General features: G+C 42.5%; 1 protein-coding gene across 2 annotated transcripts; it reads left to right on the forward strand.

The window, feature by feature from the left end:
• The first annotated feature begins 3,667 nt into the window (after window positions 1-3,667).
• asap3 (ArfGAP with SH3 domain, ankyrin repeat and PH domain 3) lies at window positions 3,668-27,116 on the forward strand. 2 transcript variants are annotated; one of them, XM_086181998.1, is made up of 26 exons: window positions 3,668-4,060; window positions 7,063-7,135; window positions 10,452-10,597; window positions 12,608-12,682; window positions 13,324-13,373; window positions 13,882-14,005; window positions 15,913-15,998; window positions 16,297-16,372; window positions 17,299-17,385; window positions 17,549-17,658; window positions 18,805-18,874; window positions 18,970-19,057; window positions 19,373-19,421; window positions 20,114-20,280; window positions 20,388-20,521; window positions 20,652-20,743; window positions 20,840-21,023; window positions 22,380-22,465; window positions 22,600-22,715; window positions 23,316-23,383; window positions 23,837-23,974; window positions 24,094-24,319; window positions 24,595-24,886; window positions 24,970-25,180; window positions 25,289-25,420; window positions 25,544-27,116. In XM_086181998.1, exons 1-26 carry the CDS (start codon window positions 3,935-3,937, stop codon window positions 25,616-25,618), a joined length of 3,081 nt encoding a protein of 1,026 aa, XP_086038124.1. In that variant the 5' UTR covers window positions 3,668-3,934; the 3' UTR covers window positions 25,619-27,116. The 2 variants fall into 2 exon arrangements, with proteins under 2 accessions (XP_086038124.1, XP_086038125.1); XM_086181999.1 differs by having other exon boundaries at window positions 23,837-23,944.
• Window positions 27,117-27,552: the final 436 nt, after the last annotated feature.

The following is a 27,552-nucleotide window of genomic DNA, read 5'->3' on the forward strand; positions in this document are numbered from 1 at the left end:
GAAATTCACTTCAGGATAAATTCTTGAAAAACAATATGTTTGTTTAATATAATCCATGATAATTTACCAATGTAGATGTTTGTTTTGTTTTTTTTGTTTGCGTGCACTTCCGTACTAAAATTGGAGGCTCAGATCAAAATGTGATACTTCAATATTTGCTGTTTTTCCAAAAAAAAGGTTCTGTATATTTCTGTTGGAACGCTGACGCTCTTGACCTGATGAGCGGTGACATTCCCCGTGAGCAGAGAGAGATGCCTGACGTGAACGGACAAAAAAAACCCACCCACCATTCTTTGTCCTTTAGTTGCTTTAGGAACGCCCTCACAAAAGGTAGCAGGCATCCAGAGGGTCAAAGTTCACTGGGTCATTGTGGAGCGCTTGTAGAACGTTAAAAGCAAAAATGCACTTGAATGCATCCAAGTTATTCCAAATAAAGTTTTACAGAATATGGTTATGTAGGTAATTTTTTTGTTACAGGCAAAGAAGGGGTTTAGTCTCCAACAGAAATTGTGGGATTATTGTCTGAGCTCTAATTTCCATTCCATCTTCAAAACGGCTCATAAAGGAAACGGCTCGCTTTCTTTGTTCTTTCCGAAGTGCTTTTATAGAGCACCTGAACTTTACAGCCCGTAGAAGAGGTTGTATTTGATTTATAAGGGGAAAAAAAGGTAATAAGTGGTCGCTTGGGTGTAAATGTTCTGATCAGAGCTCACGAGGTGAAACAAAGATTGTACACCTGATGGTAACCTGCAGCCTGCAAACTAACATCAGGTGCTTATTAGCGCTAAAAGTCTATTAACACACAGCAGCTCGTGTGTTTAACACACTGAACTGTCTCTCACACACACACACACGGCGCACACACATGTTGGCTGGTTGTCAAACAGCAGACCACCTCACTTCTCCATTACATCAGACCAATTTCAGTGACAGGGGACTGTTGGCACCGCTCTCAAATAGCCAGAAACATAAAAACCTCTTTGTGCACTGGAACAGTTTGAACCAGAGGTCAATCAATGAGAACCTGTGCCAAAACATTGCATGTCATTGTTTACAGCTGCGGCACACATAGTGGTTCTTTTATTTTCGTTAATAGCGAGAGCAAACTAATGATGTTTGGGGCCACACACAAATGTCACTGAACCACCGTAAAGAAAAGGGAAAAATGAAACCGCTGAAATTAAAAACAACTGAGTCAGAGTCAGGAAAAGTGAGTAAAAGAATCGGATTGAATTCTTTTGTAAAAGTCTCAAACGGCACTTGGGTTTTTACGTCACGCTGCGTTATGAATCACAAAACAAGTTTGACCGCCTATTGCCAGTTAGAAAAAAAGTTTGTGTTGCCATGCGTCTGAGGTTGTGTTCAAGGGCAGGGTTGATAGGCAGGTAAGAGGAGCCGCTCGGACCCCCTAAAGGCTGGCTCAGTCAGTGAGACGTAGATAATGCCTCATTTTTCCGAAGCAGAAATAAATCATCCCAACTCTGAAGAGGTGTTTCCTAATTCTGACTGCTGTACAGGTTCTTTTACAGTCTCCTTCGACACACTTCGTATCCTCATTCCACTGAGGAAATGAAGTCCTGTGTTAAAGAATAAATCAAACCACCACTACCACCACCACCCCCCTTTTTTTTTTTGGGCCTGTTCTCCATTCCTTCCATTTTCAGTCAACCGTGTCCACCAGAAGAGGGGGTATTTTACGGTAAACCTGGGCCTCCTGCTTTGACATGAGTAGTAAATTGATAGCAGGACTAGTGGGGCTGAGTCAACATGCAAAACTGAGAGAGGGGGAGATGTTTTTTAGGGGAGGGGGTGGGGGAGCCAGAGTGGTGGACCCTGGGCTACCTCTCTGGACTGCTGGGAAGCAGTGAGGAAGTCCTGGCAGCTGTAATCTTTACTGGAAAGATATCTCGACAACCTCTCATCCGCTACTGCTGCTGTGTGTGTGTGTGTGTGTGTGTGTGTGTGTGTGTGTGTGTGTGTGTGTATTAGAGAGATATTCGTTAAGGAGTCACTCAGGCAAAAAAAACAACATAAGAAAAGAAGAAGAACCTCCGGTTGGTGACACAAGTGAGGAGTGAAATCACACTTGCGTTGGCAAGGAGAAAGTATGTTGATATGGGCTGTAACAATGACAAGGTAAGGAAGGAAAGGGTGGAGGGAAAACATTCAGTGAGTCACTTCAGGTTGTGTGTACAGACAAAGAAGGTTTTTTATCACATCAGCCTGTCCTCTATCATCCTTCCTAAAACTCAGATCCCCCACCATCCATCTTCCCTTTATAAACTTGTGCTCTCCCCTTAATATTTTAACGTTTTTGCCTGAGCAAACCGGTTTGCTCAGTTTCACAATGGAGCCCAAGCCGGACGGCTGGCAGACGCACAAAGGCTGTGCTTCTTTTACAAGGGGCTGCAAAGAAACTGAAGGAGGGTATTGTTGGGACGGCATTACATCAGCTGCAAGAAAATGACGCTTGCAAACTGCAACATATGTAGCACATATACTGTGAGGCCGGCATGCATTTGTGCAGTTTGTTTCCCTCAGCAGAGGCCTTGTGAAAGACTTATTTATTTAACTTTGCTTTGCTTGACTTTGATCAATTAGTCAAAGATATAGTTTACCAGCGTTTCATCTCGATGTTTAATTCTCATAAATGGCGCTTTGCCTCAATGCCTACGTGAAGGCCCGCTTGTCCGGTCTACTGGTGATTTTTTTTAAACACCCTTTAAAGCTTCCAAACTGAAAACTGCACAAGCGAGCGTGCATGTGGGTCAACACAGAGATATCAAACATCGCGCATGTGCGCTTTGGTGTGTCCGAGTTATTTGCTAAGTGAAAGAGTGGCGACACAGAAAGGGGTTTGTCTGTGTCTGGGAATATAAACACAGCAGCACTGTGAGTGCACACAGTCCAGGCGGCTATTATTCACCAATTGGCCATAAAGAACAGATTAAAAAGGGGGGGGGGGGGGTCCTTTAGCAGATTCACAGTGGGGACCGCAATTTTGCTCCAAGTTTATGTGGGGAAATATGTGGTTTTGTGGTGTAAAAAAAAAAAGTCAGCCAATATGCACTTCATAGTATCACTGCACTGCCTGAGGCAAAGTTCAGTGATACACCTCTTTGAACTGATAGGCTTGACAGGCATGCAGGAGTTATGTTGCCTTTTCCATCTCTCTCTCTCTCTCTCTCTCTCTCTCATCCTTTTCTTTGGCAGTGTCAGATGTATTCAGAAGAAAGTCAGTGGCTTGGGGAGGGACTTCATATTTTTTTTTCCATCAAGATGAAAAGGAAGAGGAAGCAGCAGCAGCAGCAGCATGTTGAGGAATCTCAGCCAAGAGGGGATCAAGGTGCGCAGACCGGGGGAAAAGGCGTCGCGCTTTTCAAGTTCTTGATTACAGAGCTGGGTTGAACACCTGCATGCGTTTGCTTCAGACATGTGAAAAATGTGTGCACACTTGATGAGTTGCAATGCCCTCAGCACCAACACATCCTCATTCACTGCTTTGGTGAATGGGGCATTCAGGATAACCATGGCGACCATCCTGCAGACTTTCTGGAGCTTGCATAGGAATGAGAAGTAAGAATGAAAAAGAAGAAGGCAGCTCACTCTCACTCTCTCTCTCTCTCTCTCTCTCTCTCTCCCTCTCTCCCCCTCTCTCTCTGAAATGTGCCAGAAACATTCTCAAGTGACGAGCGAGTTAGTTCCCTCCCTCCCTCTCTGCACTGGCGCACAATAGGGCTCCGGCGCACCTCCACGCACACAGTCGCTAAACTCGGTCAGGACTCAGACCAGAGTTTGGACAACTTTCCATAAAAAGTCGCGGATCTAAGGAACCAGCTCCTATACGTTTACGATTCCCTCCCACTGCTTTCTTCTTCAAATGGGATTTATACACGCGGGTTTTCATCAGTGATCGCCAGTTGCGTCCCCAAACATGCCGGAGCGACTCAGCATTTCGGACTTTGTGGTTCTGACAAACGAGGATTTGTCGTCACCCGGGACGTCTAGTTTTCAATCCAAAATGAGCGACTGTCGGAACACAGTCGCAACAGTGGAGGAGGTGAGTGAGATGGGCCGGCAGAACACACTGTGTTTGCGTGTGTGTGTGTGTGTATGTGTGTCCTGTTTACCTGTGCTCGTCGCCCACCATAGAGTCACCTTTAGTGACTGTCGTTAAACAGAGTAGACGTGAGCTATTTTCCTTCCTCTCTTTCCTCAGCATAGTTTCCAGGTGAGCACAGTCGTGTGACACAATGCTCGTCTTTTACAAGAGTGATTTAAAGTTACACCAACCCACAACTGGCAAACTGCAATAGGGGTAGGTTTTTAAGAAAGGCAGGTGCAAATGATTCTTGCACAAACATAATGTATAGGTGACATTCTGTACACACACGTGCATGTTCTTGAAGGTTACTTGGGAATTGCGTGACCTCCTTTTTATGGAAGGTGAATTTAGCTGCAGTTAAAAAAGTGTCTCAAACGTGTGAATACTCCTTTTTTTTTTTAATACATCTAACAATCCAAAACCCAAATACTCTTCATAAAGCAGCACAAATCCTGATATTTAAGTCTAGAACCAGCAAATCATCACCGTCTTAGAATAATTGTCTAAGTCATTTTTTGAGAATTTTTTTTTTTTTTTGCCTTTAACCACTCCTGATGATGTTTTGTCTCCATTTTTTAATGTGTTTTCTGAAAAACTTGTAAAAAATGACAATATGAAAAGTTCAGTTGTGAGATTTGGTTTTCTTTCAGTTGATTACTGATAAGTTGTTGACCCTCAGAATTCATGGTGATTCTTTGAAAGCTTTTTACAGAAAATCAAGTTGCATGAGGTAACAGCACAGACAGTTGTCCTGGCCCCGACTTCCGTAAATCATACAGAAGACACACATGGCGGAGCAGACACGTCGGGAAGATGTGATGGATTGTCATGTTTGTGATTGCTGTGTATGCAAATGCGTCAGCGCTTGTAAGCATGCAAGCAAGGTTTGTGCTCGCGTTCGTGCTTGTGTTTGTTTGAAGTCTGTTCTCAAAAACCTCTCAGAAGGAGGCTGCTGTTTCAAACAAATAATCCAACTGTGCAATCCTTCACTTGTCTTTTTTTCTTGTGTGAAACTGCTGTCCAGGATGGATTTTCTGTATCCAACAACAGCTCACATGTGGTTGAATCTCTGGTTGCAAATTGAAGACTGTTGAGATACACCACATGCATGATGGGGGGAGGGGGTGGGGGGTGAAAGTGTCTGATGCAGTGGTTCTTTGACAGCAGTAAACGCTAGCAGATGCACTGGTCTTCTTGATTCCCATGTAATATTTTACCCAAATGAATGCAGAGGGAGTCATGCCTGCGTAGAATGCGGTTGTTGAGCAGAGAAGGCCGCAGCAGCTTTATAAAGAAACTAGACAGCTGATGTATTTATCTTTATTTATGGTCATGACACGCTGGAAAATACATAGCTTAAATAGCTGTTATGGGGAGGGACATGTTGGAATCCTGCATGAACACACAGACAAACAGACAGAGACAGACAGACAGACTTCCACATGCATTTAAATGTCTTCCATATACATAATTAAGTATATTTAGTCTGCTCGACAGAGACGCGTTTGATTAATAGCCAGGGTAACGTGGGGGCATGATTGTGGTTTACAGTGTAGGGCAGGAGGACAGAGACACCATTTACCCCCACACACACTACTGCTTGTTACTTATTACTTCTGATTAGAGAGAATGATAATGAGAGAAAAACAGGGATAAGGAAGGGTTTCATTTCCTGGAGCTATAAGCTATAATATTTTAGAAACAGATCTAACTTGTTGAAATGGAATATGGTGAGTTTCATGCTGTAAAGTGCGTCATCGTGCCTAGTTAAGATTGTGGATGAGGATTGTATATCAGTTTGTAATGAAATATGAACCTCTGCTGCCCGTAGTCGCGCACATGAGCTGGCAAGTGCACAGGGACGACTGTCTCAACAACAACATGGGCGTGTGTGTGTGTGTGTGTGTGTGTGTGAGAGAGAGAGAGAGAGACAGGTGATAAATAAAGCAATAAAACAGGGGAAACTAAAGCAACCAACCTTCCCATTCATTTTCTGAGGAGACACACACAGCACCTTTTTAATTAGTGAACTAACACTTAAGGGAGTGGACTGGACTGGGAGAGACTGTGGTGTAAAAACAACCTCATCTTACAATGCAGAGTCTGTTGTGTGGCTCATTAAAAGCTATTTCTGGTGAACGATAGGTGGAGCACGACATGTCTAGCTCTGTGAAACAACTATGTGAAGAGAATTAAACAAACATTGTTGGGTTGTAGAAGAGAAAATTCATGAACTGGAAACGTTTGTTGACTTTCTGTGGGAGGTGACGAGCGTTTTGAAATTTTATTTAGGAAAAATGGCAGATATTTCAGGAATACCGTGTTTTTGTTTTTTGCAATGATTCCTTTTAAATATAACCGAAATACTTCATACAAAGATAATCATTGGAGACTGAACTTTTGACTGTTTAACAATTGATCGCTCGTATTGTCCGAATTGACATCACCAAAAAAGAAATTGTTCACATTGGGCTAATATTGATAAATCTGTGGCACAACAATCCCAGAAACTTGTTCGTCGTGCCATAAAGTTGCGAGTAAAGCATCCCAAGACTACAAATGTTGTAAAAGGTGCATTGTACCTTTATAACAGGAAAATTCATGACTTCTGTCGAGACAAAGTAAACCCTGTGTTTACTTCCTGTTGCTGCGCCTCACTCTGGTCTGCGTCTGAAGAAAATATGACAGTCAGCCAGACAGGTGAACATGATGGCATCATCAGGGTTTGTACCTGACACTGCTAGACGGATGACTGTCTAGCTGGCAAGTGATTACTCACCATTTTGTGTTAGTCACACACCGTGAGAAAATGAAACGTGTTGTGTTTGAATATTCAAACACAAATTGAAATGACGCACAATATAGAAATAGATATTCTCAAATATCTCCCCCTCAACATTCCGTTTTAAAGTCTGATTTTTATTTGAACATATCTGTCTTTGTCTGACTGTTTGCAGTCTCTGGAGATGGACCACACAACTTTGCTGAGGATGAAGAAGATGATCAAAGCCATCCACAACTCTGGAATGAGTAAGTTTGTTACCAAGTGTAATCTCAGTCATTCAAAACACAACCACACCAACTAACGCTTGACCTCTGTGGGGCTTTTCTTACACCTGTTGCATAGGTTGGAGTTTGCTCTGTTCATGGAAATGTTGACTCGGAAGCTTGTTGTCTCATGTAGCGTTACGCTACGCACTAGATCTGCATCCGATATCACACATGCTAATGGGCGTTCTGCATGAATCTGTGTACAGTATGGGCTTTTTCAGAAGCATTACACAATGCATCACTTTCTGAGAGCCTCCATGCCAGCTGGAGGTACGTTACCATGGTAACTCACACAGACCGCACGAGCTGTTGTCGCTATCTGCGATTTTCCGCTCTTGTTACTGCTGTTGTATTACATTATGGAGTACTTCTGCCAGCATATTGTTCAGTGCATGCATACTCTGCAGAAATAGTTTCCGTCTCACAAATTAAGAGTTGCAAATGTATCTTGCAAACTATTTTAGCTTCTAATTTCACATATAATTTCAATTTGGAGTTTTGGACACACTCATAGTTTTGGATCTCTTCTGACTTAAAGTTCTCTACCGACTTAGAATTAGACTGATATGTCCATGACGTACTTTACTAGCAACTGCAGGAGCGGATTTTTATGGGCCGATGCAACACAGACGAAAACTCAGGAGAAAGTGGACCTTGAGTTGAGATTAATTTGTCCAGCCATAATCTCAGACATTGAAAACAAGCAGGGATGTGAAGGTTCTAAAAGTTAAAGCGTCATCCTCCAAAGACAAGTTAGTCCTGATATGATTAAATGCCTAACAACCTTTACAGCACCAAAACATGTTTACAGCCTGGTTTAGCAAAATATGAAACTTTATTGCTAATTTTGTCTGTCCTGACAACTTTACGGGTGGAATTTTCTCTATAACTCACTCACACACCGTAGTCACATGCGTTCCTCACTCCTCAATCTTGAAATATGATGACCAGTGTATAAATGGACAAACTGTAGGATTGAGAACCGATTGATGAGGAGTTGCCAGTTCTGCCTCTAATAAACTCGATGCAATAAACATTTACAACGGATAAGAAATGACAGCAGCATTAGGGAGAGCTGAATATATTGTCTGTCCCTACAAATCCGCCTCTTTTAATTAAAGGTCAGCCTCTATTATGGCAGGATGAGTTATTCCCTTCATAAGGGGCGACTTCGCATAATTCATGGCACAGACCCGCTTCAGATGACCTCATCATCATCATCCCCATGTGGGCAGCGGTGTTTATGAGTGAGGCCCCTTGTTATGGAAGCAGTGTGCGTGGGATGATGATGGCTGATTGTGTTTACATGCATATAGAGTGTGTGTATGTCTGTGTTAAAGTGAATGGTATGTGTGGTTTCACCAACAAGTGTGTGTTATGCAGGTCTACGTCACTATAAATTGTCATGTACCTCTCAGAGGGGAACGTGCACAAGCAATGAGTGTTCGCCTCAAAAATGCGCGGGAGAAGCACTTGTTCTTGAAGTTGTTTTTCAGAATTGCCTGTTTTCCATTTCAACTCATCAACTCATAGTTTTGAGCAAAAGTGAGTCAGAGATCCGAGTGGCCAGAATTAGGCAACCAGATACAAACAGCAGCAGAGAAGAAGTTCGAAGGAACTGGTCCTCCTCCCCCTTTTTCTTCATCTGGATTTAAGTAAAAATATATGTTCCAGGAATGTGATGATCGATCGGAAGCCCCCGCCTTCACTCATTAAGTCGTCTAACTCCTTAATCAGTCCTGATTTTAATGAAAGATCAACACTGTGACTCACTGTCACACATGGACACACGCACACACACATCCCCACTGCTCCCCCCTCACTGCTCTGATGACCCCTGTTACACATACACACGCACATTTAGTGCCTTTCTCTCTTCTTTCATTCTCTATTCCCATAAACCGCTAAGTGCTACGTATCTGCCAACATGCCGTGGCCGCTGACTCTGTGTGTGTTCTGGCGGAGGAGTGAAAGAGTTGAGTTGCTCCGCCGGTATCTGGAAGAGTTCAGCAGTAAAATCATCCTTTTGGCTCCTTTGTGACTCAGCTGTACGTACGTGCATGTATATTGTTTGTTATAAGACTTTATTTTTAACAACCAAGCGACCACAACTTAATTTCTCTCTTCATCTTTCCTCCATCTTGGAGCATTCCTTTTAATACACAATTTTAATGTCATTCAAAATGTTCTGTATTCAGCCTGTTAGTTTAACTGTCTCCTAGCTACGTCGGTTTAACATGTTGAGCTCGTCTTGAACTGGAGCAGAAAATATTAACCGCCTGCGCTCTTTCTGCTTATTTCTGCTTGCGTCTGTTTAGTCTGCTATGGGCATTTTTGCAGATGGTTGCTCCATATGTTCCTTTACTACTTTTTTAAAGGAACATGTCAACTTCATGTTACCATCCTCCTGACAGCCAGACAACAGTATCAGTCTAACTGCCAGGTAGCTTAGCACAATGAATGGTAGTGAATGGGAAGTGCTAGCATTCTGTACCTCCATCACAAATGATCCAATCCATAAAGTTAAGGACCTTAGTTCATCCATAATTTATCATCATCGTCCTCCCTTACAAAGATGTCCATAATTAGTCCTAAAAATCACTCTGCAAGTCACTGAAAAAGTTTTGTTTAGTTGTCTCAAGTTTTTTGGTGAAATCACTGCTCCCAGTCAGGAAAATAGTTCCGGCTATCTAAGTTACAATATCCTACCCTTTAAGTTTGTTATTTCAAAGCAGATTTTGTGCATCCTCCTAGTTACATTCACACGGGGAAAGACAGTTTTGGAAAAAGTGGATTGGATTTTGATGGGTTGATGCTGTGCTTCCCTGCTGCATATATGTGTATTTCCCAAAAAGTTTGCTTGATTCTTTAAATTAATCAAAAACTACTAAGAAAGGATTGTTTTGTTTTTTATCCACATGTCTGCGATTCAGCTAAAATGTGATTGTAGCTATCCATTTGGTGCACATCTTCTTTTGGCCCGAATTGTTAACCCATTGTGAGCAACAGTGGTGACAGTTAAAGCTTAGACTCTTTTGTCTAACTTTCCGTGTAAATCCAGCTGAATGACAATCCAGAAAGGTCATGACCCTTGAAAAAAAGGGACCTTTTAAGTCTTAAAGAAACAAGGCGCTCCATAAGCTTGCCTGTCTCCTGCACCAGAATGGGTGGAAACCAGGACTAATCTATCCCACATGCGGGTCTTGTTAAAGTAGTTTGCCCTTTTCGGGTTTTTCTGCACGTGTAACGAGTCAACGTCTACACCGACTCTGAATGCATGCACCTTGTTTTTCAGCTCATGTGGAGAACAAGGAGCAGTATATTGAGGTACTGGAGAACCTGGGGAATAGTCACCTGACCCAAGATAACAACGAGGTCTCCACGGGCTTTCTCAACCTGGCTGTGTTCACAAGGGAGGTCACGGCCCTCTTAAAGAATCTGGTAAGCCAAGAGGAGAGGTTTTCTCAAACTTGCCGTCTCAACTAGAACATTGAAACCACCTAGTGAGATGTAAAAATACAAAACAAATGGAGTAAAGAGGAGACCAGGACTCGCCTTGGACAAATGAAGAGAAACACATTTTTTGACCCCCCCGAGATATATCGTACAAAAATATAAAATAATTGAGTTAAGTTAGCTGAAACAGCAGCAGGTGTTGGCAAAAAAACAATTTTTGGGATGCTTTCATTTGTATTTCGAGACGGGCCAGCAAGTGTGTGTGCACCCACATGAATGCATAATAGATTTTTAAACTCCACAATCTGGAGCCCCTCTCAACTCTCCCACTGATAGTTTCTATGGCGATGATAATTCATCCCAGACCTCCATGTGTGATTCAGCTCACACATACACACACACACACATAGACTGTTTCATACAAACGCTTCCTCCCATGTGTCAATCAAGACCTCACTGGGGGATAACACACACATGTGAAGAGGAAGTGAACCAAAGAAGGCAGATTTAAAAAGAGTAGTACTGCAAAATCGATAAGTGTGTCTCGTGTGTGTGATTGTGTGCTGTGTCTGATATTCAAACAGGGATTCATGCATCGATCCATGTCATTTGGACATGTGTTGGCACAGTAGGTTTTTTTCCCCCTTTGCCAGGGCTGTATGTATTATCTATTATTTAACTAAGCTGTTTGGTTGCCAAATGAAACAGTCCTGCCGGTCTTCAGCCCACCGTCTAAACATATCAAGGTCGGCTCGGCAGCCGGCTCACGGAAGTGGTTGGCTATTGTTTGTATTAAGAGCAGGGTGCTGCTTGGTTGTCCTCAAGGATGATCCACGGAGGAGAGACATTTACAAGCCGAATTTTGTGGACTGATGGATAATGGAGTCAGGTTGTGTGCCAAAGATGCGAGGTACAGTGAACAACTATATATAAATGCTACACTTAGTAAACATTTCAATTACATGTAATGATGTGCAGATGCTCTCACCAAAAAAGTCAGCCAGTCAACGAGAGACAGAGATCAAGTTTCTCTGTCAGTAGCCTGTGTAACCAGCATTTTAATTTCATAATGAATTACATTTCCTTTTGAGGCTTCTGGAATGTGGCCCACTATTCCTCCACGAGAGCTGTTTGGAGTTCTTGGATATTTCCCAGGATGCAGGAACACGCTGATGCACCCGGGTGATCCAGAACATCCCACAGATGCTCAATAAGGCCCACGTCTCTTGAATTTGGTTGTTTTCACATTCCTTAACCTAGCAGCACCAGGCCGAGCACTGTCACGCTGAAAAGTGATATAATGTCGGAGGATAAAAAAAAAAAATCACAGAAATTCATCTTGATATCAAAACACGCCCTCTCGGAGGAACTCGAACAATAGCTGCGTTTCCATCCTCGTACCTGGAACTTACTGCTGTACCTCCAGAAAAGTCCCTGCGTAAGGGCTAGTTCTTTCCATTGACCCAGGAACTCTGGGGATGGTGGCTGAATAATTCTGATGAACCGAGTACTTGCAGTTTTTCCACTTGTCGTCGACCTGTGAAAACAGGATTTCTCTGTAAAGAGAACCTGAGCCTCTGCAACCTGACAAAATCCGTTGAATATTTGTGTTACCAGACTTCAGTCTGTTCCTACAAGGGGTGATTGGCAAATAAGCCAGCTTCTCCCTGGCGGTTGTGAATTGTCTTTGACAGACAAAATCCCTATTTGGCGTTGTGAGACCAAACTACGGGAGCTGACTTCAAAGAGAGCTTGTTGTTTAAAAATGAACTTTGACAGTAATTTGTCCTGCGTAGATCATGGCCTTTAATCTGGATATTGATACATTGATATCATCACTCTCCCCAGAATGAAGAGAATATATTACAAAACAGTAGCGCTTATACCGCCTCCGAACCTGCATCTTGGACTAGAGCAGATCAGATCGGTGTCTTGGTTTTTTTCTGGATATTTTGAACATCTTTTACTCATGTTCTTTGTTCTGTCATGTTTCAGGTGCAAAACCTCAACAACATAATGGCCTTTCCTTTGGAAAATGTTCTGAAATCAGAGCTCCGTGACAGCAGATTAGTGAGTAAAAACTTCATCTTCCTATTCATCGAATACTTCCACAGACCGGCCTAAAGTTTTGGAGGTAATTTGAAGTGTACTTGCCGTTGTCATGTTGTGAAATCAACAAATCACATCCCGTATGCTGTGCTCCTATTGGCTGATTTCAAGATGGTGGCTGTCTGCGTGTGTAGATGTTGGCATTAATGTCCAAATTGAACATCATACTGTAAAATCCTTTTTTGAACAGTGGATTTCTCCTTTAAGCAGCTAATGCTTTCTGTCTGTGTGTCCGAGCTTGCCGAGATATTGGATAATATGATAGTGTTTGTAGAGATTAATGAGTAAGATGGAGCTCTGTTCCAATACTGGGCTGATCTGTCTTGCGGCTCTCTCTGGGCTTTCGACTCGTCACGGCAACAGACGAGTGAGTAACAGCGTGCTAAGCTCCTGTCACTGCCCTGCCTACAAAACAGCTGATTCAACAGCTGAACTTTGTTCTGTGAGCGGAGAGTGCCGCTGAAATCCTGCTCAGCCAGATAGCGAGACAAGTTATATGAGTAATCATGTTACTGTCGAGGAAGTTGCTTGCTGAATAATACCATAAAGAAGTTTTTAAAAAAAACCTAGTATATTAACACGATCTTTTCTTGCATCTTCAGGAGCTCAAGAAGCAGATGGAGAGGAGTTGGAAGGAGTACGATGTCAAAATGTAATTATTGGTTTGTTTGTTTTGTTCTTTCACATGGCTGCACAGAATCTGAAGCCTGACGCTGATGCGGATGCTTAAGAACAATCACCCATGTTACAGTTCTTCTTGCTCTTTTACTGGGTCACAGAAGTTGGTGTAACAGTAGAGGTTAATAGAGTAATAGTTCAGTTCCCCACGGTCGTTCTCCATTGCATTCCTATGAAATAAAACTAAGGCGCTTGCACTGCACAATCATTTGATCTCACCCTGACAGCGGTTAAGTGCTTTTTATAATGTTGTAAAGAGAATTCAACTCTCCCTTAGTGTCTTTTTCTTTCACACAGCTTCCTCCTTCTGTAAGATGAGGATGAATGGGGGAAGGGGGGTTTATTAGGGGGAAAAAAACAGAAGGGAATTAAAATTCTCAGATAGTTCATTATTTCTACAAGAAGGCCAGGGAGAGAGTTAAAAATCCTGATTGAAGTGATAATTGTGTTTTGTCTTGTTTCTTGACCCACCCCCCCATCAGAGGGAAGCTGGAGAAGGAGCGGAAGGAGAAGACGAGGCAGCTGGGGTTGATCAGGACGGAGGGATCGGATGGAGGGGAGGATATGGAGAGAGAGAGGAGGACCTTTCAGCTGCAAATGTGTGAGGTGAGGGATTAGAGCCAGTCCAAATACTAGACCCAGACACCTTTCACATACCTGAGGTGGGCTTGATTCAGCACACATGGGTGGTCAGTCTTCTAGATTCCATATTCCGTCCGCGGTTGATTGGAAAGCCAGCGGTAATCCCCTTTTCTGGAGGTCCCTCAATGGAAAAAATATATTTCAGACAGTCAGACATGATTCTAATTGGCTGTGTCTTGCGGGCTTGTAGTCGTGCTGGGTCATATAAATTAAATTCAACGGCGCATAAAACTTTTTCACCTGAAACATTTGAAGGCTGAGGGAATTTTGACGAATGCACATGTGGCAAAATGAGACAGAGCACGCGAATACACATGTGAGCGGCGAAAACCCGGAGAGCTCTCAACTAAATCCAAGAACAGTTTGCTGAAATTGTTTGAATTTTGAGCACAGGACCAGTTAAAAAGATGGTCTGGAGTACACAGAGTCAGGTAAGAATGCTGCAGTTTGGAAATGCGAAAGTGGCTCGCTATTTGAAATATGAATTCTTCTGCTTTGAGGTTTTATTTGGCCGATTGCTCAGTTTGTCGTTACATAAGTGTACTCTGCTTCGGAAGAAATGAGTGCTTCTGAGAGAGTTGGACCAAAAAAACAAAATCAGGCAAACTGTACTAAGAACTCTCAGAAAAAGGACAAATAACGTATGAATCATATTAAGACTCCTGATGCGGGAAAAACTATTTTTATTAGATTATCAGAAGAATAGAATTTTTAACGTGTTCCTTCACCAAAAAGTATAAAAATATTCCAGATCTAAACCCTTCAGTGCTGTGAATGATTCAAGATATACCAGGCCTCTCCCGTCAGAAGGACGCCTCTGAGCTCCCTCTGAGGGTTTTCACATGTTCGTTAACAATGTATCTCTGGAGTTAAATTTAAATTAATTAAAATCCACATGGTTCCTTTGATCATTAATGCACATATTGCGTTAATGCTCATCTCCTCAGACTGAATAGTGCTCTTTTTTTTTTTTTTTAAATAAGCCAAAATGTATGAGGAGATTTTATCATGTAGCTGTCATAAGTTGTGTGAGATCGCCAAGTACAGACTGTACACACTTGCTGTCATAAACTAAGGCGATTAAGCCGTTTGTTACCCCGGTGCAGGTCGGCTCTGAGTTCAAACATGTTTTGATGGTTTATGAGATTCATTCTTTACATACGATTGAATCTTTGTTGTGCTATATTTATTGTGGTGTTATATATTTCTTTCTTGGCATTGTTTTGCATTGGGACACTCACTTGGCGTTGCCTGAAAGCAGATCTCTTTTAGTCAGACTCCTGCTCTCTAATCCTGACTGCGACCAGCTGTTGAGATGAAGAGGAGAGGCAGGGGGAAAAAAAATGGAATTTCAACTTGTCGCATGCTGCTCCACCCGTCTGTCTTTCTCTCCCGCTGCGCACACACGCACACACGCACACACACACACACACACACACACACACACACACACACCCACAGCTTCAACTCACACCAAGATACAGCTGAACAATAACACTTTGTTGAGCGTTTTTGGGTCTCAGAGACAGATGAATGGAGACAGTAAAGACAATGTAGTCATTCCTTCCACAGACAAAAACAAAACAAAACCATAACGCGCACTTAAACCTTTTTTTCTACCTTGTTGGAATATAAATTTTGACAAGTGTTTGGATGGAAATTATTCAGTAAAGCCACTGTGTGTGTGTGTGTCTGTGTGTGCGAGTGTGCGAGCATATGTTCATATTTTTGAATCCTTACTTGTTCCCATTGCTATAAGGCAAGTAGCCACATGCTAAAAAAAAAAAAGAAGCTCAAAATCAGGATATTTGGATGTAGGATTGTCTAGATATTTGCACATTCTCAAGCTACTTTTCTGTTTACGCTTGTAGTATCTTTTGAAGATCCAAGAGCTGAAGGTACGTCAGGGTCCCGATCTCCTCCAGAGCCTCATCAAATACTTCCAGGCACAGCTCAGGTCAGCCAATATCACTTTTCCATTTTCATGTCATTGCCGTTTTATTCTAAATTTGAAATAAGTGCGAGATGAAAGCTAATCTACAGTTGGGACTTGGACTACGGTGAGGTTCTTTGGTTTTCCCGTCCTTTCACGAGCTACTATTACGCTTGTTACCGATTTTAATCATACCCAGGGTTTATGTGGGAACAGAGCTGCTTTTACAGCTTTCAGCATGTGATGTTTTAGTTGGTGCAAACTAGGATGTTTGGATTGAAGCACCATCATGACTCAGCATATGTTCTTTTTCTGACCCCAGTTTCTTTCAGGATGGTTTGAAAGCTGCAGAGAATCTTGCGCCCTTTATCGAGAAACTCGCGACCTCTGTTCACACGGTAAACTGCTGCTATAGTTAGTTTGTTTATCTGCTTTGTGTTCTTCGTGTATTCTAGCTGCCGTTGTCTGGCTGACTCACGCTGATGTTGGCACTAAAAACACCAAGTGCACATATTGAAGTTATCATCCACACACACACACACACACACACACACACACAAACTCACTTTCTTCATTTGACATCCTGCTACTTAGTCATAACAATACGTCACAAGGAGTCCAAGAAGGCACTTATAGTAAAGCTCTCACTGTAAATCACATGGTGTTTTAGTGCCTCATACAGCACTATTTCACCGGTACTTTTTCACTAGAGCCAAAACCTCAGCCCCCCCCCCCCTTCCTCCAGCTGAACCCACTAGCTGTTATTATTCCCAGAACTGCTTCTCCTATTTGCAAAAAAAAGAAGAAAGAAAGCATCCCTCATTTTCATTCTTTCCTTAGTGTGCACACCTATTCTCCAACCACTTTGAATGGTTTCCAATCTGCACAATTCACTGGAAAGGGGGGGGGGGGGTTAGGAGCGTTAGACGTTTTTCTGGTTCTGCATGGGCACACAAGACATTTGCTCAGACATGCCAGTGCTCAGCCTTGAAGAGGAAGTTGAAATCTACGTTGTGATTCTCATGAAAAGTGCTGAGATACCAAACGGCAAAACTGTCGTGTAACACCCGAGACGAGTCACTCTGCTGTTGCCGTAACAGAAGAATCTCGGAGGACTACACGCCCCGCGTCTGAGCTCTGGCCTGCATCACAACCTCTTGTCATTCCACGCCCAATCTTTGGAAACAAATGGGGGGGAAAAAAACCCAACTATGTTCTAATGGGCGAGTAAAAAAAAACCAAAAACCCAACAACACACTGTTCTTCCAACTGTTAAGGTGTGTTATTGCTTCAAGTGAATATTTTGGTGTTATTTGTGTCGTAGGTGCGTCTGGACCAGGATGAAGATGTGAAACAGCTCACACAGCTGAGAGATTCGCTCAGATTGCTTCTGCAAGTAGAAGGAAAAGAGGTATTCTGGTCATGCAGTAATATAATATAAAACACCTCGAGACATAACAGCTCCACAGTCGTCATCCATCAGATTACTGTGTCCTCTCACATCGTCTGAAATCCTCATTATTTGAAGATTAATCTGCAGAATTTACAAGGGAGGGTTCTCGTTTGCGTTCCAGGAGTACCTGAACAGGAAGAACTCCGGTAACGGGTACAGCATCCACCAACCACAGGGCAACAAGAAGTATGGGACGGAAAAATCTGGTTTCCTGCTCAAAAAGAGCGACGGGTTTGTGTTTATTGATACAAGACCGCAAATATCACTGTACTTATTGTTGTTTTGGCTGCGTTTTACCTCGTTTCTCTTTGCACCTTGTTCTTATCTTGTTTTAATTATTTGGTGAGGTTATGTGGTCGGTGCTGTTTGTTGTCCGCTAGCTGGATTACACTGGATTACATAAGGCTGATTTTCACCAAACTTGGTGGAAGGATGTAATACAGCAGAAAGAGGAACTCATTCAAATTTTGGGTCAGATCTGTTTGACGTGGTGAAAACTTGTTTTTGTTTATTTATTTTTACATTATGATTTGCTGCGGTGGTTAGTCTCAAAGTGCCATGTGTCAGCAGTCTGTCAGTGTCCTGAGTTTGCTTTCAGTTTTACAATGACTTGTGCTTCTAACTAGGTCACCAAACATAATTTAGTTGAATCTTAGCAATGACAGTAAACTGTTGAAGCATTATCTACACTGTCCGTCTTTAAGATTACGAGCAGTTGTAATACAAATATACTAGAATTGATAATGGTCGGTACTTCATTTCTATCCTGTTTTTTCGCGCCTTTGCTTGCTGACTGACTGAAAAATATAAGCTGTTCATATTTGAACAGAGTTTAGAACGCTGCTTGCTACAAAGCAACAGCAGGCTGGTTGAGAAGTGAGCGAGAAGTCATGAAGAGAGAAGGAGGACTCCAGCTTTGTCTGCCCCAGCTGGTCTTCATTATTGTAAGAGGAAGATTCAAGCAGGGGCCTCTTATTGGCGGACTGGCTTACTGAACGGATCCAACATTTTCGTCATGCAGTCTCTCTCTCTCTCTCTCTCTCTCTCTCTCTCTCTCTCTCTCTCTCTCTCTCTCTTCTCTCTCTCTCTCTCTCACACACACTTAGATTTAGATTACAGTGCGATAAAGAGAAGGGATGTGGTTCAGTAGGGCGAATGTTCGCAGAGGGGAGAAATCCTTCCTCAGGCAACTGACACAAAACAGAACACGTTCTCAGTCATTCATCTGATTCAGTCAAGATAATGGAACAAGTACAATTACTCAAAAACGCAGAGTACATGTTAACAATAGCATCACGTGTTGCACTGCTAAAAAAAAAATGTCTGGATATACTTTTAAGATTCATTCTCAATTGGTTTTGTTGTTTAATCCTGCAGGATCAGAAAGGTGTGGCAGAAGAGGAAATGTGGAGTCAAATTTGGCTGCCTGACCATTTCTCACAGTACGGTGAGGACTCCAGCATCGATCGCATTTCTCTGTTCAACTGTTTCGATCTTCTCCGACATGCTGACATCAGCGCACGTGTGTGTGTTTATTTGCAGATTAATCGACCGCCAGCCAAGTTAAACCTTCTGACTTGTCAGGTGCGACCAAACCCAGATGACAGGAGGACCTTTGACCTGGTCACTCGTAGGTTCACCCCTGACTTTTGACCCCCTTACACTTTTACCCTCCGCATATCATCAATGCTGACTCTCCCAAGAGTCATCTATGGGGCAGCTGTGCAGAGGGTTGCATATTTCTAGTCTGCTTTAATAGAAATCAGACAAATTTGACTTTGAAAGCTAAAAATTCCAAACAACATATGATTAATCCAAAAATGATGTAGTTAAACAGGAAGTAACTTAATCTGAGCTTGTTTTACATCACTTCTTGTCATGTTACACCCATGTCAGCCATTCCAGATCCTGTTGCAACATCTCACCACCATCTCATTGTCCATAGATAATCGGACGTACCACTTCCAGGCAGAGGATGAGCAGGAATGTGTGATGTAAGCATTGAAAATATCAAACTTTAGCATCATTATCCCTCTCTTTTTTTTTTTGTAAGTTGTTGTAAACCATGCACTGTTTCTTTTTGTCCTGTATGGAAATATAATTAAGAAGAAGAGATGAGCTGGAACTCCTGTGATTTAGTAAAAGCCCTGTAGAATTTGCCGTGAAGGACAAGTAGGACAAAAAGAGAGAGAGAGAGAGAAACTGACAGATGTTGAAGGAAAAAGCTGTCCTCTAGGAGCCCCTTTAGCCCAGCTGGTGTTGGGTGGGACTCTTTCTCTCTCTCTCTCTCTCTCTTGCTCTCGCTCTCTTGCTCTCGCTCTCTCACCCGCTCTCTCTCTTTTTCTAGCCTCCAAGCATGGATGCTTTGTGATGAAATGTGGGGATAGAGAGGGGTGCGCGTTGTTCTCCCTTCCCCCTTTGGGCCTCCTGGCTGATTGTTTGATGTGATGAGCTTTGTGAGTTTTAGGGACAGATGGAAATTGTACAGAAGTAGCACAGCTTTAGAAATGAAAGATAAGTGGTGGAGAACAGCTGAGAGAGTGAGAGTGATGATTAGAAAGAAAAAAACAGTGGTTTTGATGATTTGAATGATCAACGCTCTGAAATGGGGATACTAGAGAGCAAAAAAAAACTTTTTTCAGTGTTGATAACTCTGTTCTTTATGGCTGTGTGCTCTCTGCTTCAGCTGGGTGTCAGTATTGCAGAACAGTAAGGAGGAGGCTTTGAACACAGCATTGGGAGGAGATCAGCTCCACCTCCAGGACAGCGGCCTCCAGGAACTCTCCCGAGCCATCATCGCTGAGCTTCGTCACATGCCGGGCAATGAGGCCTGCGCTGACTGTGGAGCACCAGGTCACTAGACTAACCAATGACTTCATTCCTAATGATTTCTATTAATTCAAGCTGTGTTTTTCTTTTAGAAAGAAAGAGAAAGAGTCATTTTTCTTTGTTGCTCTTAGATCCAACATGGCTTTCAACCAATCTTGGCATCCTGACCTGTATAGAGTGCTCAGGAATCCACAGAGAGCTGGGGGTCCACTACTCCAGGATCCAGTCACTCACTCTGGACCTACTGAGCACCTCAGAGCTGCTGGTACTTAATTCACACATGTATTTTAAACCTGGTCAAGAGTTGTCCTGTTCACGTACTCAACTGGTATGTCTTTCCAGTTAAATAACATTCGTGCACCTGTCATTGAAATGCGTTTGCGTCATGTTACCAGTTGGCTGTCAGTATTGGCAACACCCGATTCAATGACATCATGGAGGCGGGACTTCCTAATGACTCTGTCAAACCATTGCCACAGAGTGACATGTGAGTTTTTAAGTCAAGAATTTAGGCAAGTTATTCTTCTATTTCTTGTACTGTTTCAATGAAATACGTTTTTTTTTTCTTTTCCCAAAACCCCAGGAATGCAAGAAAGGAGTACATTGTGGCGAAGTACGCTGAGCGTCGGTATGTCCTACGCCGAGAAGAAGCGGATCCTGTCCGGCTGTATGATGCTGTGAAGAGTCGGGATCTCACCTCTCTCCTGCAGCTCTATGCTGAGGGAGCGGACCTCGCTAAACCCCTCACCACAGCACCAGATGAACAGGTGAGGACTAGTTGGCTTTTTCAACCAGGAATGGGTTTACTTATGACTGTGTGACATGATTGAAATCTCAGGGTTATTTGATATCAGACAGCCGCCATTTAGCACGTTTTGTGCGAGAGTTTGGAGGCTTTTACAATTTAGAAATAAGAACTGTTTGGATTGCTTGATTGCACGAGTTTAGCTAAAACAGATAGTGTTTTAGATTCTTCAAACAGGAATGGAGGTCAGTGAATGAACGGATACTTGTGATCATCCAGCTAAATTTGTTAGAATTTTTTTCCCTTGCAACAAACAACTAAAAATAATATGATACAAAAATAAATGCATCTTAAAAAACTAGGTAAAATCAAATGCTTTGTATCAGGAGATTAAAAACTTCCATATGTGCTTTAATCTGACGTAAACCTTTAATCTTGTTTAAATAATCCTAAACTTGTGTTATTTTTACATCTTTTTTTTAAGAAATGTCAAATCAAAGGCGTGAAATAAAAAAAAAAGGATATTTTGACATAAGTAGCCACATGTCTCCATAGAGTCCACGTGTTTCTTGAACCAGACAGAAACAAATATGCGGAGCTTTTACGTCGAATACTGTCACTTCAAGCTAAACACACATTTGGGAGATCTCACAGAAAGCTGCTAACTTGTTTCTGACACTTGGGGTTAAAAGGCTAAATATAAGACCAAATCTCCCATGTCAGAATGTACATACTGTTTACGTAGGAGGTGTGCAGAGAGATATAGTATGTGAAGTATGCATTAATTGTCCTCTTGTGTATGCGGTTCACGTGGGCGAGGAGTCGGAGGCCTTCCTTTTTGTCTCTAATCCAGTATTTATCTCTTTTTTTTTGTCCATTAATTTCTTTCATTTTGTTTTCGCCACCTCTGATGTCTCTTAAAACCCTCTTGTCTTGTATTGAATCACTTTAGTGGTGTGTGTGTGTGTGTGTGTGTGTGTGTGTGTGTGTGTGTGTGTGTGTTACACTGCTGACATCGGTGTGTTTGTTTATGCTGGATGGTCCTCATTTATTATTTCAGCTTTTAGGTCAGAGCTCGCGTCTCTTGAGAGCGAGTGAGACGAGCTCATTGAATTACGCATGCACCTCGCTGCCTTCCTCAGGGTTGTTTGTCTTTAATCTTCTTGCTACATATAAAAAAAAAGGGAATGCTTAAAATCTGTTGGGAAGTTGTTTTTCCCCCCTTTTTTTAATAGAACAAACGTCTGACTTCCACCACGATTCTAATAAGATGTCTTTAAGGTTTGAGTGTCAGATACCAAGTGAAGGCAAACGTGTGAAATTTTTACTCAGAGGGAACAAATGTGGGTCAACATTTGTACTTTTCTCCACGTTTAAGTTGATCAAAGAAACGGCTCTCCACCTCGCTGTGCGTCTGGAGGAAAGAAGCTCCCTCGCGCTGGTGGATTTCCTGTGCCAGAACAGGTCAGATCCAGTCAAGAATGACTCACGCCTCCTTATTTTTCTCATGTGGAAGTTTCATATCTTGATCAGTAATGTTAAGACCCTCTCTAGGCTTTACTTGTTCCAATCAAGCACTGTGTATGTTCGCTGTACAGCAACTGTCTGGAGAAGAGAACAGCCGAGGGAAATACAGCTCTCCACTACAGCGTCCTGCATCACAAGCCGGAATCTCTTAAGTTACTGCTAAAAGCAAAGGCAGCTCTACACACAGGTACTTTTACACTGGCTGAAAGATTCATTTAATCTCTAATTAAAGAAATACTTCCTTCAAAAAGTGCATTCTAACTGTCAGTTACTCACACATTTTGCTCACATTGGTGTTTTTTTTTATTTTTTTTTAGCCCTTTTGTATCACTTCTTTGCGATTCTAGTATGCAGGAATAGCCAGGCAAGTTTATTTAGCTCTCAGGGCTACCAACAGAAAAAATCTACGAAGACACTGGTTCACATACTCACCTGCATCGTCTGGTATAATCCCTGTTTTCTTAATCCAGCCGTATGCCTTGTAAACACTTGGATTTGAGCTAAAGACAAACAAATTATAGTTTGCTTCCAGTTTGGTACTACTGTGAACAAGCACCATGATAAACTGATATTTTTGGAAAATTTTGTTGACAATAGCTGTCAGTTACCATCAGCTTCAAGATAACCATACATGGCTGGCTCTTTCTGCATTGGAGAGTTTCAAAAAAGTGATGCAGGAGGAATGAACATCTTAGTGAGCCCCCTATTGAGAGCACTTGAAAGGAAAAATCCTTTATTTATGTATTTATTTTTATTTGGTTTATTTATTTTATTTTTTTACCCACAGTCAATTCCGCAGGAGAGACGGCCCTCGATATCGCTAGAAGGCTACAGCACACACAGTGTGTCGAACTGGTGAGAGCTCACTTTTCCGTCCTTCTAATTCAGTTTTAAGTTTTAATCATACACTCAAAGAGACACACCAGCCATCCAGATGTAAATTCAAGTGAAGACTAAATGAATGGGAATTGTGCTCGACCTTGATTTGCAGTCAGGTTGTGTTCAAACTGAAAAAATCTTCTAGAAAGCTGTTTTTAATGAACCCTTTTCCTGCAAGCAGGTATTCTAGTGATATCTTACTTTCCATTTAGCTCCCTGGCCTCTTTAAATATACTTTCAAGCCTCAAAAAGTCCCATTTATGTGAGTGATAACCATCAGTCAGGAGGTTTGTGTCAACTGGTTTCTGCAAATTAACTTGAAAGTTTGATCAATTACAGTCACTGCATCGACTGCTGATCCTCACTACTATGTGAGTAGCTCTCGATAAGCCTCGTGTGTAGATAAGTGTCTTTGCTTGTGTGTTTTAGTTGGAGCTGGCCCAGAGTGGGAAGTTTAACTCTCAGATCCATGTGGAGTTTATGTGGGAGACTCAGTCTCAGGAGCTCTATGACAGCGAGGATGACCTGGATGAGAGGGTAAACATCCGACTCACCCAGCACATCTCGGTATTGTCTTAATTTTTCTGGAGATCATTGAAAAAAGAAACATATTTTAGGGTCTTTCCACTCCCAAATTCAAAATTAGTGGAGAAACTCACTTTGAACTGTTTCCTGCTCTCTTCTAGGTGAGCCCGTTACCTAAAAATCGTTCTCCTCTGTCCTCAAATGGAGGTGGTGGGGCTGCTTTTGCCCGCTGGAGTGTTGCTAGTGGTGTTAGTGCAAATACAGGCAGCAGCAGGCCTTGTCAGACCTATGAGAACCTGGACTTCCTGTACAGGAACCCTCCAGCCAACAGCGCCCCCTCTGGAGCATCAGTTCCACCGCCACTGCCTGCAAAATCCATCCAGAGAGGTAAAGTACTGTGTATGGTGGATCTGAATAATCGATACATGTATCTGTACTTGTCTCAGTGAATTTTTACACCCTTAGTAAAATAGTTGTTTATTATTAAAGCGTGAAAGGTGCTTCATTATTAAATCATCATTGTATATTTCTCTTAACTTCATGTGATGCCTCAACTTCATTGCTTTTAAGAGCATAGACAGGGTCTTATCTTAGAATAGATGATCAAATGCAGTGCATAGAGTCAGTGGCCTGTTTTTGACAGGTATTTTTTTTCTCCACAGGTTGCTCTGACCCTCAGATCTCGGTCACAACACAAGAAAGCAGCCCCCATCCGAGGCGCTCCTCTAACCCGGCCTCCCACTCCTCCAGTCCTCAGACACAGGCGAGACACAGCCCCCCTTCACCCAACACAGACAATCAAGGTCAAGGTGGAAAAACACCTAGATCTCCCCTTGTGCAGGGAGGTCTGCTCAGAGCACAGAGGCAGACCTGGGAGGGTCAACCTGGTGGGGGTCCTGCATCCCGAAGCAATGCCACATTACCTTCTTCTCAGAACCACATCGGGCCTGTTAGGTAAAACAGTGTTGCTACGGTGCGTGTACACATTTCTGTTTAAAACAAACGTGGATTCATGTTTCCCCTGCACTCTTTTCCAGTTCAGAGAAGACCACCTCGTACCGTCGGACCAGCAGTGGGGGAGGCAGCCAGGGCAAGTGTGGTGTGTTGTCTCCCACCTGTGTGGGGAGTCAAGAGGAGCTGTACTGCAGTTTAGTGGGAAACGGTCCAGGTCTCTCCCCAGCTCCCACCCCTGCCCCCTCATCCTCACCTGCGTTGGCCTCCGCCTCACGACCTCGCAGGAATGCCATGGTACAACCACTGAGAAGCTTTCGATTGTGTTCCAGCATATCACAAATTTGAAAGAACTGTGAGATTTATTTTTGCAGTAAATATGAAATTATCACACGTGTCCTTCAGATATCTGGCAACCGACCCCATTACAAACGTGTCAAGGCTTTAGCAGACTGCAGAGCCGTCAGTTCAGAGCAGCTCGCCTTTTTTAAAGATGAGATCATTGTGGTCACGGCCAGTAATGACCCCCATTGGTGGGTAAGTGCAACTGCAGAATCTTGACATCATTGCAGTACTGTATTTATTTTTCTTTGAGGTGAAATGTGAAATATCTCACATGAACTAATATGGACTTTCCATGTTTGCTTTCTGTCCTAACAGGTTGGTCACATAGAAGGGGACTCATCCAGGAGCGGGACCTTTCCTGTCAACTATGTTCTTAAGCTGACAGACTAAGTACTGAACCAGCATGGGATACCTACTTGGAACTGAATTATTATCATAAAGTGGATTTTATCTACATGAGCGGACAGTGATATTCTCTAGGATCCAACCTGACTTTTGGAAAACTTGAGCAAATTCAGAACACAGGATGAACTGGCCGAGGATACAATTGATACTTCATATTAACTCATCCTAAAAAAAACAAAAAAAACATTAAGGAAATATTTTCCAGCCTTTAGTGAAGGACATCTCCCTTTTGCTTTATCTTCTTAACTGCAACAATGTCCTCCGGTCATCTATACCCATGAGCCACTATTAAGCAAATTTATTTGAGGTTGGGGAAGAAGCGGCTTTCATGTGTGTCGACTTAAAATACATTTGCATTGCAGATGCTTTAGTTCTGATGTAGGATTTGTGCTTGATGCAAAACTTTACCTGCAGGGCAAAACCCTTTAAGGCACTTTAATGGAGATTCAGTCTTCTGAGGAGGTGGCAGAGCTGTAAACATGTTAAGTCCAGCTGCTGTATAAGATGTAGAAACTGGCTATTTGTTTAAATCACAGTATACTGACGCTTGGATGTGAGCTTCAGACCTGCTCGTGCCTGCCCTGGGAAAGTGGTTTTGAGCCTGCCAGTCTGTCTCTCCTACAGAAACGCCAGGCATCTCTGCAGCCCAGGAGAGATGTGAAACTTAAACTCAACCGTCGGGATTCTGGGCACAACTCACTGGCAGCAAGTACTGAAGGATCTAGTTTCTTCTGGCTCCAGGGAGGACCTGGGTTAATGACAGCCTGCTAGGGAAAAAAAAACAAACAAAAAACCTCCCTGTTTCACCAGGAAATGGCACTCTATAGGGCTTGTTAGTAACAGCACCCCACTGCAGTAATTTATTCAGTTCCTGCAGGTATGTGTGTATAACCCCACATACACACGAGCACACTTGCACTTAACTGTACATAAAGAGGAACTTCAAGGATTTAGGACCCTTGGGGGAAGAAAGTAACTGCTTATTTTAGTCTGTTAAACACTCAAATGTAACATTTCATCACAGTGACACTCAATTTGTTGTATATATTTGTGTAAAATGTCCACTAATGTGTATATCTCCCGCTTTCTCAAGTGTTAAGCATTTTTTTAAGGACTTTTATTACAGACGGTGTTGCCAAACGCTGTCATTGTTCCTCCTCTTGTCTGTATCGGTCTCAGTAAGTGCTGTCGGAGGGAGAGAACACTCAATGTTTTTGGAGATGATCCCGAAAACAAACACTGACGGTGGATGAGTCAAGACCAGCAGGCCAGCAGGCGTTGGCTTCCTTTTCAACAAACTGGCAAGGAGTCTGTTTGCCAGTTTTTGCTGATATTTCCTTGTTACAGTGTTGATCAGTAATCATATACACCCTGAGACGCTTGTGTTATCAGATGAATACATGGCTGGACATCTGTCAAATATAAAATGGCTCATTTTAGTGAGTTTGTAATTAAACATGTCTTCAAAAAATAACTAGAATATTATGTGGCGTCTATCTCTCTGGACCTGAATGGAGTGAAGTGGACAAACATGTTGAGAACTAATACAGAACAGAATATTTGATGCTCAATTCAAGCACACATTTCTTTAATAATTAACTAAGTTTGGCACAAAGTCTCCTTCCCAGTAATGGGAAGGAGACTTTGGAAGGTTTTCCATGGTCACTCCTGCCTTTTGTACATTATTATAGTATGATGATAGGCAGACATAAGTATGTCTGGAGTTTGACATCCAATGTTGTTAAAATTCCAAATTTATGAACTCTATCATTCATTTTAATTGCATACCAAAACACTGGATTTTTCATCTTGCAGAAAGTTATTTCACTGCGGAAACCATTGCCATGACGTCACACCTGAAATGTATCAAACAAGTGTTCTCTGCTGAAGAATCGGGCTGATCAAAATGTTTTGATCAG

The sequence above is a fragment of the Aulostomus chinensis genome, chromosome 17, assembly GCF_037954235.1.
Source record: "Aulostomus chinensis isolate RoL2024-O1b breed Wild chromosome 17, RoL_Achi_v1.0, whole genome shotgun sequence".
Taxonomy (NCBI): domain Eukaryota; kingdom Metazoa; phylum Chordata; class Actinopteri; order Syngnathiformes; family Aulostomidae; genus Aulostomus; species Aulostomus chinensis.